The sequence below is a fragment of the Drosophila obscura genome, unplaced genomic scaffold, assembly GCF_018151105.1.
Source record: "Drosophila obscura isolate BZ-5 IFL unplaced genomic scaffold, ASM1815110v1 contig_1, whole genome shotgun sequence".
Taxonomy (NCBI): Eukaryota; Metazoa; Arthropoda; class Insecta; order Diptera; family Drosophilidae; genus Drosophila; species Drosophila obscura.
The window spans coordinates 1089315-1103520 of NW_024542679.1; the positions used below are offsets into that span (position 1 = coordinate 1089315).

General features: G+C 50.6%; 5 protein-coding genes across 8 annotated transcripts; 1 reads left to right on the top strand and 4 right to left on the bottom strand.

The window, feature by feature from the left end:
* Positions 1–45: 45 nt before the first annotated feature.
* LOC111069676 (opsin Rh4) lies at positions 46–7602 on the top strand. Its single transcript, XM_022359834.2, has 2 exons — positions 46–701; positions 6871–7602. The coding sequence occupies exons 1-2, from the start codon at positions 110–112 to the stop codon at positions 7419–7421; spliced, it is 1143 nt and encodes a 380-aa protein (XP_022215526.1). The 5' UTR covers positions 46–109; the 3' UTR covers positions 7422–7602.
* Positions 762–2133, bottom strand: LOC111069677 (probable E3 ubiquitin-protein ligase sinah). The gene has a single exon (XM_022359835.2). It carries the CDS (start codon positions 2007–2009, stop codon positions 900–902), a length of 1110 nt encoding a protein of 369 aa, XP_022215527.2. The 5' UTR covers positions 2010–2133; the 3' UTR covers positions 762–899.
* Positions 3522–6569, bottom strand: LOC111069679 (E3 ubiquitin-protein ligase sina). Of its 3 annotated transcripts, none has more exons than XM_022359840.2 (2): positions 6502–6569; positions 3522–4738 (listed from the first exon to the last, which is right to left on the bottom strand). In XM_022359840.2, exon 2 carries the CDS (start codon positions 4559–4561, stop codon positions 3617–3619), a length of 945 nt encoding a protein of 314 aa, XP_022215532.1. In that variant the 5' UTR covers positions 4562–4738; positions 6502–6569; the 3' UTR covers positions 3522–3616. The 3 variants fall into 3 exon arrangements, with proteins under 3 accessions (XP_022215532.1, XP_022215530.1, XP_022215529.1); XM_022359838.2 differs by having other exon boundaries at positions 6389–6549; XM_022359837.2 differs by lacking the exon at positions 6502–6569 and adding an exon at positions 5911–6279.
* Positions 7603–14203, bottom strand: LOC111069672. 2 transcript variants are annotated; one of them, XM_022359828.2, is made up of 6 exons: positions 14096–14203; positions 13734–14034; positions 10753–12834; positions 10489–10688; positions 10278–10415; positions 7603–10216 (listed from the first exon to the last, which is right to left on the bottom strand). In XM_022359828.2, the coding sequence occupies exons 1-6, from the start codon at positions 14102–14104 to the stop codon at positions 7772–7774; spliced, it is 5175 nt and encodes a 1724-aa protein (XP_022215520.2). In that variant the 5' UTR covers positions 14105–14203; the 3' UTR covers positions 7603–7771. The 2 variants fall into 2 exon arrangements, with proteins under 2 accessions (XP_022215520.2, XP_022215519.2); XM_022359827.2 differs by having other exon boundaries at positions 10753–12858.
* LOC111069683 lies at positions 12882–13708 on the bottom strand. Its single transcript, XM_022359844.2, has one exon. It carries the CDS (start codon positions 13609–13611, stop codon positions 12940–12942), a length of 672 nt encoding a protein of 223 aa, XP_022215536.1. The 5' UTR covers positions 13612–13708; the 3' UTR covers positions 12882–12939.
* Positions 14204–14206: the final 3 nt, after the last annotated feature.

The window sequence follows — 14206 nt, forward strand, 5'->3', positions numbered from 1 at the left end:
AGCGTGTGGGGTTAACATATAAAAGACCCCGCCGAAAGGTATGCCAACCCAGTTCAAGCCAGTGGGCGCCCCGTCCACGGAAAGGCCTTCGGTTAAGTGAATCCCAGTGATGGAATCTCTGTGCAATGCCAGCGAGCCTCCACTACGGCCGGCGGCTCGCATGTCCTCCGGCAGCGATGAGCTGCAGTTCCTCGGCTGGAACGTGCCCCCGGATCAGATACAATACATACCGGAGCACTGGCTGACCCAACTGGAGCCGCCCGCCTCCATGCACTACATTCTGGGCGTCTTCTACATCTTTCTATTCTTCGCCTCGACCCTGGGCAATGGGATGGTTATTTGGATATTCAGTACATCGAAATCCCTGCGCACACCCTCGAACATGTTTGTGCTCAATCTGGCCGTCTTCGATCTGATCATGTGCCTAAAGGCGCCCATTTTCATCTACAACAGTTTCCATCGCGGCTTTGCCCTGGGCAACACGTGGTGCCAGATCTTCGCCTCCATTGGCTCCTACTCGGGCATCGGTGCTGGGATGACGAATGCGGCCATTGGCTACGATCGCTACAATGTCATTACCAAGCCTATGAACCGCAACATGACCTTTACCAAGGCCGTAATGATGAACGTCATCATTTGGCTGTACTGCACGCCGTGGGTCGTACTCCCACTGACAAAGTTCTGGGATCGCTTTGTACCAGGTGAGTCTCCCTCCCTCCCCGTACGATTATTAACGGATGGATATGGGAAGCCATTGCAACTGGTTTGGTTTTCCATGCTAGTATAATTTTTATGTACCATACAAATACGCCTTCTAATTTCGGATGCGGAGACAAACGCCAAAGGTAGAGTAGGGTCGGGGGCTTGGGTCGGCTTCGGGTTCGGGTTCTGTGTGTCGCCTATTGACTGTCCGCTTCAGTCGGCGAGATGATTACGTTCAGGGCCAAGTTGCCATCCTCGGAGAACAGCTCCACGGTGGACTTGTTAAGCACCAAAAAGTCCGCATTGGTGAACGTTACGAAGCTCTCGCGGATGGACCGAGGCTTGGACTGCCAGCGAAGGGTGCGATTGTTGGCATCCAGCGAGATGCTGTAGTCGAATTCGGCGGCATCGCGCATTGTGCCGATCATGCGGCAGGCGGCAAAGTACTGCTGACAGCCCTCGCCCAGATGGATCTTCTCCAGCGAGAGCAAAAAGTGGCGGCCGTGGCAGGACTGCACCATTGTCCAGTCGAGGGCGCCCTCCAGATTCACGTTGGTGGCCAGGAAGATGATGTCGTGACCCTCCATCGTGATGACATTCTCGTGCGTTGCAACCAGGTGGCCGAAGACATCCTTGAGCGGACCCTGCCACACGCACTTGTCGTCCGGATAGGGGCAAAAGAAGGGACGGAATTCGCAGTCATCCTCGTGCAGCTTCTTCTCCGAATAAGTCATAATGAGCTTGCAGCCGTAGTGCGAGTGCTTGCAGGGGAAGAACAGCTTTGAGGCGACATTCTCCATTGCCAGGTTACGGATGTTGCTCATCGGCACGCGGCACACGGGGCACAGGGTTAGCTTGTGCCTGCACGACGAGCAGATCAAATGGCCTCTCGAGCACTGCATGATCGGTGGCATTATGTAACCGAAGCAAACGGGGCACTCCAGCAGCGACACATAATAGTCGGCCAGAGGCCCCTCCAGAGAACTTTCCGCTCGCACCACAGCCCCCTCCTGGAGCTGTTCCTGACTCTCACCGGCGGCAGGATTCGGATTTGGTTGCCTGTTTAATTGCACGAGTGCCACTGAGTCTGGCTTGGGGACAAGTTCTAGGTGGCCTGTCCCTGCCCCTGGGCCTTGGTTCGGGTTTGGGTGTGGAGCTGCTGCACCAGCAGCTGCACCTGCACCAGCACGATTTGGAAGCTCCGGGGCTGATTGATGGCGTGGCAGCATCTCCTCGAAGTCCGAATAGAAGCCTCTAATTAAAGATATGGCGTGTTGGTATTTAAGTTCTGTATAACGTTGAAACATTAAATTTTGCTTAAGACCAAAATATTTCTGCTCAAAATTTAAAATTTGTACTGATAATTTTTTTGTTGTGTTTTGTAAAACAATTTCGGACTGAATAAAACGCGTTAGCCTGTCTGACAATAAATTTATGAATAACTATACATGTAAGGACTAAAGTTGGTTAACACAAAAGGAATACTCGATTGAAATGTTTTTTTTTTGTTCGGTCTCTCGGAAAATGTAAGAAAAAACTACTTTGATGCTGATTTGTATTGCAGCATTTTGGCCTCTGTGGTTGACAAGAAATAAGTAAAAGATCGTTAATACTTTTTACTAATCACGTTTATTTCACTTTTCTGTAGTTCTGTTGTGTATGTGAATGTGATCTCGTATGGTAGTTTGTGGTGGGGTAGGGAGGGGAGGACAGCGCGTTAAAATCAGCGCATTAAAAGCTAAATATGGTGCAGACGTCTCAAATCATTCCTCATTCTGCACATATTGGCCATTTGGACAAGATCTAAATTGAAACAAAATGTGAGCCGGACCAGGGGGAGATCTAAACTGGGACGGGGGAAATTATCCCCATTCTCTGTGGGATCGGGCAGAAGGGATAGGAATTGTAATGGGCAGGGGACTGTCTTTTAGCATTGCAAACAATATGGTTACATTTCCTTCGATTTGTTAGTGGGAATTTGGCATGCGAAAAAAAAAACTGTTTGGTTGCAGGGCTCGAACGGTGCCGCAACTCCCCTCTCTCTCTCTCCTTATCTTTGTCTCAAACAACTCTCGAGTTATTACAGATTATCATCAATACGATTTGTTTGCTGTGGTTAATTTTGTTTAAACTGATTTACTTATTACCATTTACAATTATTGTATGTATAAAATAATTTACATTAACTAAACTAGACTGCAGATTGTTTTTGTTTTTGTTTGTGTGTATGTTCTGTGTGTTGTGTGGTTTACAGTGGTAGTAGATAGTAGGTAGATAGGTGGTGGTGTGATTGTGGTGTTTGGATCTGGTGGGCACAATGGGCACGCGTAGGCAGCTCCGCTCCAGGTGTGGCCCGCCGTAGACGCAGACGGCTTATTAACTAAAATTAAACTAAAGGCAGAAATAACACCACGACAATTAAAATAGGAAATGATCAAACACTGACAAACATTTAAATAAAGTGTGTCTGTTTCTGTGTGTGTATGTGTGTGTGTGTGTGTGGAATATATGAACAGTTTAATCCTAGAGCTAGTACCAATCGAGTAGTAGTGGGAGCACTACTTTGCCATCATTTTCTTCTCTGCTGGCCGCCTTTCACATCGAAACTTACATTCAAAAAATATCTATATAGATGTTATATGCAATTATATAGGTAAGTGTGGGAGGGTGTAATTATGAGGGTGTGCATATAGAACGAAGAATCGTTTTTAAAACGATCCTAATGCTGCTTTTGCTGCTGCTTATCTCTCTACAATCCACCCTTTCATTTCAATCATTCTACGAATCTACCAATTAGACGTATGATGCGAACAAAGGGCTAAACTATGTATATGGTATTGTATTTATACGACAAAAATGTAAAAAAGAAATAAACAATTAAATTGGGCGATTCACGGACGCGAGGCGCGGCTGCCTAGACCAGAGAGATGGTCACATTGATGCCCAGATTGCCATTGTCGGCGAAGAGCTGCGCAATCGATGTGTCGAACACCAGGCAATCCGAATTGTGTATGGCGGAGGCAACGCCCTCGTGTATGGAACGCGGCATTGCCTCCCAGGTGAGGCGGCGGCGGTTGCCGTTCAGCTCGAGGCGGTACACAAAGTTCTCGGCCTCCTTGCGCGAGCCAATCAGCTGGACAATAGCGAAGAACTGCTGGTGTCCGTCGTACTTCTCCTGCTTCTCGAGGACAAGCATGAAGTGGTGGCCGAAGCAGGACTGCATCATCACCCAATCGACGGCGCCGGGCAGATTGATGTCGGTGGCCAGAAACACAATGTCTTCGCCCTGCAGCGTGGTGATGCTCTTGTGGGACATCATCAGGTGCTGCATGACTAGGTCGAGCGGTCCCTGCCACTTGCAGGAGGCCCCCGGGCAGGGGCATAGGTAGGGCCGACACTCGCAGGTCTCCTCGTGCTCGGTCTTCTCCGTGTAGACAAGCGAGGCAGTGCACCCGTAGCCCGAATGCTTGCACGGAAACTTTACGTTCGAGGCGACCTTCTCCATGGCCAGGTTACGGATATTGGCCAGTGGACCGCGGCATGTGGGGCAGCAGGTGAGCTTGGAGCGGCACGAGACGCACACCAAGTGCCCGCTGGAGCATTGCAGGATCGGGGGCAGCACATAGTCAAAGCAAACTGGGCATTCGAAGAGCGATGTTAGGTCGGCGGACATGCCCGCATCACCGCCACCGGCGGAAGACAGCGAGGAGCTGGACGATGAGGATGTGTTAGCCGAGGAGGTGTTGGCGGCACTGGAGCCGGTCGAGCTGCTCGTGTTGGTGGCCACTGCCGTGGGTGCTCCTGCTGCTGCTGCGGCTGCTGTCGGTTCACGGCGTTTCGGGTTGATTTTATTTGACATTGGAATTTTTCTCTCTGCGAAACGAATATCTCTATAGTTCTTCCAAAATCTCGCTCTTTCTCTCCCGTGGAGTCCTGTGCGGAGTGCCAGTCCGTTCCGGTTGGTCCGGGAACAGTTATTTGTGCGTTCTGTGCTCTCCGTCTACGTCTGTCTCCTTTCGCTGCTACTGCTGCGTCACTGCAAAATAAATGAAATCGAATCGAATTGAATGAGTAATGTGTCACACTTCGATGGGGCGAGTAGTTCAACTTGGAGGAGCCTCTACTCTACGGCCAAGAGTAAACAATTAATCATGCCCCGACCTTCACCTTGTCGCGGATCCCCCAATTGTTGGCATTACCAAAACGAAAAAGAAAACATGAAATGCGAGCCATAGGAATTGCATTTAAGCAATTATTATTTAACTGGAAACGTATCGAACGAAGTTAAAGTCCATGTCGAAGCCGAAGCCGAGGTCAGCCTCACGTAGAAGGCCCAAAAGAAAATACTTCTGGGCTGCACGGTGGTGCGGTGGCACGTGTGGAACGACGCAAATACTCGCATGTGTGTAGTGTGTAGGGTCTTATCAGAGAGCCCTGACGCTGATGGACGGCCATTAGGGACGACGACCCAAAACATACCGATTGTGGGCGGGTACGAGAAGTGGGGAGGGACGCAGGGCCGTGTGTGGAGAATGGTATGGGTGTGGCGTCGTCCACAACAATGGTCACACACACGAATGGAGATATTTCTACGTTCATGCGAAGACTAACTTACGATTAGATAGATAAATGATTTGGCGTGGCGCAATTCTTTGAAGTTAAACATTTAACAATCCAAATTCCAAAATTGAAATTGAAATCATTACAGGAAAAAATAGGAAGTAGAAATTACACTGAAATTATCACTATAAGAAGCACGTAATAAATTTTGTCCCGCATAAACGATGCATATGCCTACGACACGCAACGAAAAGCGCGTAACGTAATGCATCAAGGGGAAATGAATAGAATGGTTGCTTGGTGGAGCAGGAGGAGTATGCAGACGCTCACTGAATCGCGAACACACACATAATTAACAGTTCGTTTACGCCATGTACCGTATGAAAAATATCCATATGAAGACTCCCCAAAGTCTCTGGGGCAGAGCCTCAACTCTGGGGGTAAAATGTTAATTACTGCCACAAAAGACACAGGCCATGAATATAATTAACTTTGCTGTGCGCTGTTTCTTTTTCAATGAGTTGCAAAATAAAATGTATTAAAAATAGAAAACGTAAGTTGCAGAGCAGAGCGAATTGCTCAAGCCGCCATTAAGCTGCACTGCAGCACATAAACAAGCACAAAATACATAATCATACGTAAACTTACATAGCAGGCTGTGCTGGTTGGGGGTTTTTTTTATCAGTCAGCCTTTATGGCAATGCACTGACCCATCCCGTTCGGATACGTCTCTTTTTTTCTTTAACTATAAATCAATGCAGGTGGTTTTTCTTTCGCAGGAAAAACGGCACGCACACCGAGAGCAAATGGAAACTGTTTTGATTGCTTTTCGACTTTTTGTTCACCTTGCGCCAAACTCGAATTTCAGGCGTGCGCTAATTTCATTTGGCTTTTTTTATCTAATTTTCTTTTATTCGCCTCTCGCGCACACATCCATTGAATACAAGTTCGCTTTTGTTGCTGTTGCTAATGCTGGCTGCTGCTGCGGCTGCTGCTCCTGTTGTGTTTGTTGTTGTTCTTTTTGTTGTTGCATGAAAATATCATATCATTTGCATTTAATTTACACACAGCAGCGAGATGAATTTTTTTTTTATTTCACTATTCGCGTTGCACCTACTTGCCTCACCTTTTCTTTATTGCACTCGCACTTGCTCGAAACGAATTTCAGTCTTTTTAGCCACTAAAGTATCAACTGGGGTTTTTCGTTAGCATATTATCAGTTTTTTCATTCTATTTTACCTATTTTTGCTAAGTTTCTTCTAATGTCCGCGTCGTAGGGATGTTTGTATGTTGATATACCAACATATCGATATATATTGTTTGTTGACAATAGTTTTAAAGGCGATATTTTTGAACAGACGATATACGGGGGGATATCAGGGCGTTTTTTTCCAAACTTGGAGCGCATGTACACTATTTTTCTGTAGTTTCACGTGTTAAATCGGCTATATCAACGACTTTTGATTATACTGGCATATTTTATCGATACACAGGGTTGTGGGGAAAAAATATCGGTACTTTTGTGCGATAAGCGGATTGACATCGGCGGTAGCATACCTTTATTTTGAAAATAATATCAAATTTCGTTGCCACTTTCTTTCGTTGCAGAGGGATATCTCACATCCTGCTCGTTCGACTATCTCTCGGATAACTTTGACACCCGCCTCTTTGTGGTCACCATCTTCTTCTTCAGCTTCGTCTGTCCCACGCTGATGATCCTGTACTACTACAGCCAGATAGTGGGACACGTCTTCAACCACGAGAAGGCTTTGCGGGAACAGGCGAAGAAAATGAACGTGGAATCGCTGCGCTCCAACGTGGATAAGAGCAAGGAGACGGCCGAGATACGGATTGCCAAGGCGGCCATTACCATTTGCTTTCTGTTCTTTGTGTCCTGGACCCCCTATGGAGTGATGTCCCTAATCGGAGCGTTTGGTGACAAGAGTCTGCTGACGCCAGGTGCCACAATGATTCCGGCCTGCACGTGCAAGCTGGTGGCCTGCATAGATCCGTTTGTGTATGCCATCAGCCATCCAAGATACCGCATGGAGCTCCAGAAGCGGTGTCCCTGGCTGGGTGTCACTGAGAAGTCAGGCGAGGCTTGCTCGGCCCAGTCTACGACCACGCTGGAACAGACGCAGCAGACCACAGCGGCCTAGAACAATGATCAATCGTCTGACCCAACTGAACTTGTAATACAATGGACAACGGAAACTATAACAACGAATTTAGGATAGAGGCTAGCTAAGCCAAAGCATTAATTAACTTTTATGATTTTTAGATCCACATTTGAGTTATTGGTCCGTGAATCAATAAAGTAGCAAGTTATGGCAAGAGAGATTGAAATAGTCAGTTATTTATTCATTCGGTATTCTGCTGTGGGTAATTCTATCTTTCAGATACGATACCCATTATTGGATCTGGTGGATTTTGTTAAACAATTTAAATCATCGTCATTCTCATGCCCTTTCCCATTCCCCTTATAAGAGATCCCCCCAATGAGTCGCCCTCATTGATTCGACAGCAGCAAGTGCAGATCGATCACAGCGCGGTAGTCGTTGTGCGACAGTTCGCCCTGCTGCGATCGTTGCAGCACGCGATTCAGTCGCTCCCGCATATCCGGCCGGGTTGTAATCTTGAACAGATCATCGATGTACCGCAGCGACTCGCGCGACCAGAATACCGATGGCTTGTTGGCATCCAAGCCACGTGCGTTTGGCTTCACTTCGCCCAGGAGTCGTGCGAACTGATGGTCCGGATTGCGCAGCTGAAGATCGGCCCGAGCACGTTGCTGGGGATTGTTGAAGGGCATCTGTATGGACTGGCCACGTTTTGGTTGCTGCTGTTGGCCTACTCCTGGTCGATGCTGCTGTTGTCCTGCTCCTGGACGTGGCTGCTGTTGTCCTGCTCCTGGACGTTGCTGCTGTTGTCCTGCTCCTGGACGTTGCTGCTGCTGTTGTCCTGCAGTTGTACGTTGCTGCTTTTGAGGCTGACCTGCTCCTGGACGCTGCTGCTGTTGCCCTGGTCCAGGACGTTGCTGCTGTTGCGGTTTTCCTCCTCCTTGTCGTTGCTGCTGTTGGGATTGTCCTGCGCCTGCACGTTGCTGCTTCTGGGCCTGTCCTGTTCCGGCTGGACGCTGTTGCTGTTGTGCTTGCGTTGCACCTGCTCGCTGTTGCTTCGCCTTCTGCTTGGGTGGCGGTGGCGGTGCCATATGCTGCCAGGCTGGTGACGGTGGCGTTGGCGAGGCGGCCCGCTTACTGGTTGGCTGTGGTGTCGGCTGGCCCCTACCCATATGAAGAGGCGGCAGTCCCAAGAGCGCAGGATCAATGTTCATCGTGGGCAGGCGATTCTTCAGATCTAAGTGGACATAGGTATCCAGCAGTTCCTCGTACTTGGGATGGGGATACGCGGTGAAGATCATGCGCCAGTGATCTTCGATTTCGGTGCGCATCGCCGGCGAGGCGTTGTCGTCAGGCGAGAAATCTTTCAGTAGGGTTTGCAATAGCACCAGCAGTTGATCCAAGTGCGTGCTGCCATTCAACAGGCCCGCCTGCCCCACCAGGATCATGTTGAGTTGGCGTCGCTTCTTCTCCGCCAACTTGAAACCATTCTTAGTGTTCAAATTCTCCTGCTGCTTGATGGCCCTATACAGGGCCTTGGCATTGCCCAGGTGACTGTTGAGGCTTACAATGCCATCCCTTAGGAAACGGATAAGGACATCAACGCGTTTTGGTGGCTTTTGGGTCTGGAACTCAACGCTCCTGCGCTTGACCTCCTGATGGCGGTGCAGCAGCTTCAGTTGCAGATCTTCCTGATGCGCCTTCAGACCGTAGATCACCAGGACATAGCCATAGGTCATCAAGTCCATGCGCACAGTTACCTGGCATTGCTTGGAGGACTCAGCAAGAAACTTCCAGCCCTCTGGGCTGAACAAGTACTCGGACAGGTCGCGGGCCATAATGATCTTGCCCTCGCAGGGTACATCCGGCATCTCGTTGTCCGCACTGTCGTCCATCCTCTCCATGCGCCTGCTGTTGATGCACATCGAGATGCCTTGGCTGTTGGAGGAAATGTTGAACTCATCATCATTGCCTCCGGACAAGGGTATAATATCGGGCATCGGGCCCATGGGACGGCTGTTTTTGCGACTCTTCTCCATTGGTATGTCGTTCTCGTCGCTTGTCGTCGACGTGGGCAGCTCAAAGTGCTCGGAGAAGCTGTAGTTCGAGTCCGAGTCCAGCTCATGGGCGCCCACAGATTGTCGGCTGGTGCTGGCCATCGGCATGGGAGCTTCCTCTGATTGCGCCTCAAAACTGGTGGAGATCTCTTCACCCTGTATCGCAACGGGCTTCTCTTCTTCCATGGTCTTCTGGGCTTCTTTAGTCTGCTCTTCCGCTTCTGTGGCCTGCTCTGGTTCTGTAGCCTGCTCTGGTTCTGTAGCCTGCTCTGGTTCTGTGGCCTGATCTGTTTCTGGGACCTTCTCTGCTTCAGGCGCCTTCTCATGGGTCAATGTTTCCTCTGCGGCTACGACTTGCCCACGAGCAGCCTTCGCCTGAGCATTGGGCACATAATCATGGGTATAAACTTTAGCCGGTACCTCTTCCAGGGTGGCAATGGGTGTGGCCTTTCGTTTAATGCTCTGTGGCCGGGCGAGGTTGGCCTGGATGAGGAACCTGCCATAGTAGCTGTTCTTGGGTATGTTCGGATCACTCCACGCAAAACTAAAGGGTACATCGTTCGCAAAAAATGCCGTCAGATCCCCCAAATAGCCGAGATTTCCGCTGCGATCCTTGTAGGTCTTCTGATGCGACACAATGTGCGAAGCGTACGTTTGGCTGCGAAACTCGCCAATGCGCTGGCGGCAGTTCTCAAAGAGATGTCCCTTTCCGGCGCAATAGCTGCACTGCTTTGCATTGTACTTGACATTGCTCTGAAGTGGCACATTCGAACGGATCTGGTGGAGGAGAAGGATTGTTTTAATCGAGGGATCTTTAGGCTTAGTTTCTCTCGCTTACCGTTGAGTGGTAGCGACGCCACTTGTCCGGGCAATGGTCCACGCCATGGCCCCGCATCTTGCACAGCTGACAGATGAGGCGACTGTGGAATGAGCACTTGTTGCACTGCTGCACATAGATCGACTGCTTGGCGCCGCACTGTAATGAAAGCAACAGAAAGAGACTCGCATAAATTTGTTATCTTCAGACAAAGGGAATTCTCGTGTCTTACACCCAGGCAGATGGCATTGGGGCAGCGTGGCTCGGCATGGCCCGCCTTGCCGCACATGTGACAGACAAGCGGCTTGCGTGGACGCGGACATTTGGATCGCATGTGGCCCATTTCGGCGCAGTTGGTGCACTTGGCGCGTGAGCGAGGACGAACCACCGGGTATCGGTCCTCGTTAACGATCCTCCACTCCTGTCGACGCCCTGCAATGAAACACACTGGTGGTGAAACACTCCGTCAGTGTCTACTGCCGCTCCCAATGCTTACCATTCATGGCTCTTTGGATTTTTTGGACACTGAAGTTCTCGCCCTGCCAGCTGTCGTTGTAGAAGCAGCACATTTCCTCATTCCAGCCAACCAGTTGCCCGCCCGTGGGCACAGGCTCGTCTATCAGCTCTGTGAGATTGTGTTCCACTTTGATCGTTGGCTCTGCTTCAATCTCCTCCGGGGGATAGTCCTCCGTTGGCATCGTAGTGTCCGCTGCATACTGGTAAGGCTCCTCTTCCTCAGAGAGCGCTACTCCGCTCACCTCCGCTGGCGGTACTTTGCGTGTACCGGCATCAACGCGCTCGAAGATCGCCAATACGCGATCGGTGACGGCACTGTTGAACTCTGCCTCATTTTGGGAGTCTGCATCGCTGCCAATTGAAAGAGTTTCTAGCGGATCATCCGCTTGAGCTTCGCGCAGCTGCTGAACCTCGTGGTTCCCTCCCTGTCCCCTCTCCTTGGCCTGCTCCTGCTGCAGCAGACGCTCGGCTATGGCCCGGGCATTGGGCAGATCATCCTCCGAAGCGGAATTGGAGCTAGACTCGTGTATTGGCTTTAGATTAGCAATCCGTGGGTATGCTGGCGCTTTTTTTTGTATATCCTCCGAGCTACGGCGAGCGCTGAGGCGGCGTATCTTGCGCTTGCAACGCTCCACAGCCATGCCACGGGCAATGCCTGGGACTCCTGTGGGCTGCACCCCATCCTCGCTGTCCGTATCCTCCTCGTCGTCGTCGTTGTTGGCCTCGGACTGGCTTTGGTTTGTGCTCGACGAGCGACGCTTGCGCAGCCGCTTCATCTTGTTCACGGTTGGTTCCACGACCTCCGCCACATCGGAGCTATCCGATGGCGACTCCACGCTGCGTATAATAGTGGGAGTGGTCTTTGCCTTGGCCTTGGAGTAGATGCCGCTCTCGGTGAGATCCGATTCGCTTTCGTAGACATCCAGCGCTCGGTACTGTTGGTGATCATCCACGCGATAATTCTGCTTGATCTCCTCCAGTCGCGAGGGCGGCACAAACTCGTACTCGGAGGAGGTTTCGGCCGCTAGATCGGCCCCTTGAGGTAGCTCTACGTCTACATCTGCATCTGCCTCTGCATCTGCATCTGGCCCCTGCTGCTCCATATCGACATCCTGCTGACCGGCAGCCTCTCTGATGGCATTCTCCGTCAGCACCAGGAGATCCTCGTCTGTGGCCCGAGCGCTATCCTCCAGCAGGCGACTCGTGTCCTTTTGCACGATAAAATCATCGCTGGACAAGACTGAATTGCAGGGCGAGTACAGCGGTGGCGTCATAGGAGCAGCTCCTGCCTCCGGTTGGGTGATGCAGGAGATACTCATTACCACATCGGCAGCGTCCATGGCATTCTCCTCGTGATATTGATCCGCTACACTGTTCTGATCCGTGTCACTGGTATCCAGATCGATCACCGGCACAGGTGGCAGTGGCACGAGTATCACATCATCGTCATCCTCGTTGGACGTTTCGGCCAAGTCCACAAATGCCACGGGTTCCGTTGGCTTGCGCTGCTTCTTGTTGGCCAGCGCCTGTTTGGACTTCAGCTTCTTGGCCGCCAGGCGCTCCATTTGGATCAGCTTGCGATTGGCCTTGCTGAAGGGTCCCGGTTCGGATTTGACCTGCTGTTGCTTTCCCTTCTGCTTCTTGGGCGGCCAGTTTGAGGGTATGGCCACGAGTAGTTTCTGGTCAAAGCGTTCGGGCTCATCATCCGCCTGTTGCTGTTGCTGCTGTTGAGTTTTTGGTTTCTGTTCTGCCTGTGACTTCTGTGCAGGTTTTGGCTTTTGTTCTGCTTTTGTTTGTGGCTTTGGTGAGCTCTTCCACTTGTTATCCTTCTGTTCTACTCTTGGCTGTAGCTTTGGCGATGGATTCTCCCTGTCCTTCTGCTCTGGTTGGGGTTGTTGCTGGGGGGAAGGCTTCACCTTGTCCTTCTGCTGATTTTGTTGCTTCGGCTGTGGTGTTTTTGGGAAGTTTAGCGTTTCCTTCCTGTTTGGCAGTGACGGGCGTTTGCCATTTGGCTTGTCTGCCTCCTTGGGCGTTGAAGTCGAAGTAGAGGTGACTTCAGCAGCTGGAAAGACACAAGTACCATGGACTAAGAAAGAGCACAAATCAAAATAGAACCGGAAAGAAACCTCAACCTGATAATCAATCTGTTGTGAGATTAAAGGGAATTTTAATACCAAAAAGGGTTAAGCAAATAGTTAAAATTCTCATTCTCCAGATCCTGGGCAGCCACATCGCCCAAACAATAGCCATGGGCGTTGAGCTCCTCCAGCTCCCCCTCGTTTATGTGGTACAGAATGAACGGATCCACATGCATATCCGATCTGTTGGGCCACAGCAGGATCTTCGCCGAGGTGCGAAACAAGTTGACCGCCTCATTGATCAGGCTTTTTGCATCGGACATGTTCTTGAGCACCACTTGACTGCCATGTGCGGAGAGCGACCGCACCACCAGGGCGTGCTCCAGCTGCCGCACCAGGCGTATCAACACGAACCGTCGATAGCGCTCCTCGTAGTGGAGGAGCGGCTTGTTGAACTCCCGCATGTTACGACGCAGCAGGGCCGAGAAGACAATGACATCCACGACAGAGCCCAGCACATGGATCGAGGCCGTCAACAGAATCCACGTGAGCAAGTACTCGGTGGGGCACTGGCTCAGCTCCTCGCGCCAGTAGAGCAAATCGCAGCCATACTGCCGGAAATGGTAGTCCAGCCAGACTGCTAGGTAGAGCATATTCAACGTGGCCAGTGCCAGGCACCCGGGATTCAACAGACCCAACCATTCGTAGAGGATCTGCAGAATGGTGCTACCCAGCGACAGCAGCTTATTCAGATACTTCATGGCCGAAAGCAGAGAATTTTAAACCGAAATTTCGAAGGCAAACCAAAGTTGGGAAATAGCTTTGAGCCAGACTCTATTTCTATGGCTGTCTTGATGACAAAACATTCGCCAGGATTGCTCACCTGTGGAAACATTTGGAGATTTTGTGCTGGCTGCACCATCCTCGTTGCCTTCCGCCCAGTAGCGTGGTTTGGCGACTGCATTGTTGATTACACGTTTCTCGCTGACAATGCGCTGGACCTGCGGCTTCTGCTGCTGCTGTGGCGGTGGTGGCATGTGTTGTGCATCCACGGCCCGCTGTTCGGCCACAGACGGTGTGATTTCACCAGCACAAGCTTCGCCAGCTCCATGATCGCTGTAATGGATGGACGCGTACAGAATGGACTCCAGCTCATTCAAGCGCTCGCTGTCCATGTCCTCCAGCTGCAATATGTGTCGGGGAATATGTATTAACGATGTTATACCCCAGCAGATTGATACATACATCGCTCATCTTGCGTCTTTGTTTTCTTTTTCTGTTCTTTTAACATCAAATTGATAAAGAAAAGAGAGGGGAGCACGTTTGACAGCCAGATATGGAATGGGCCCATCGATA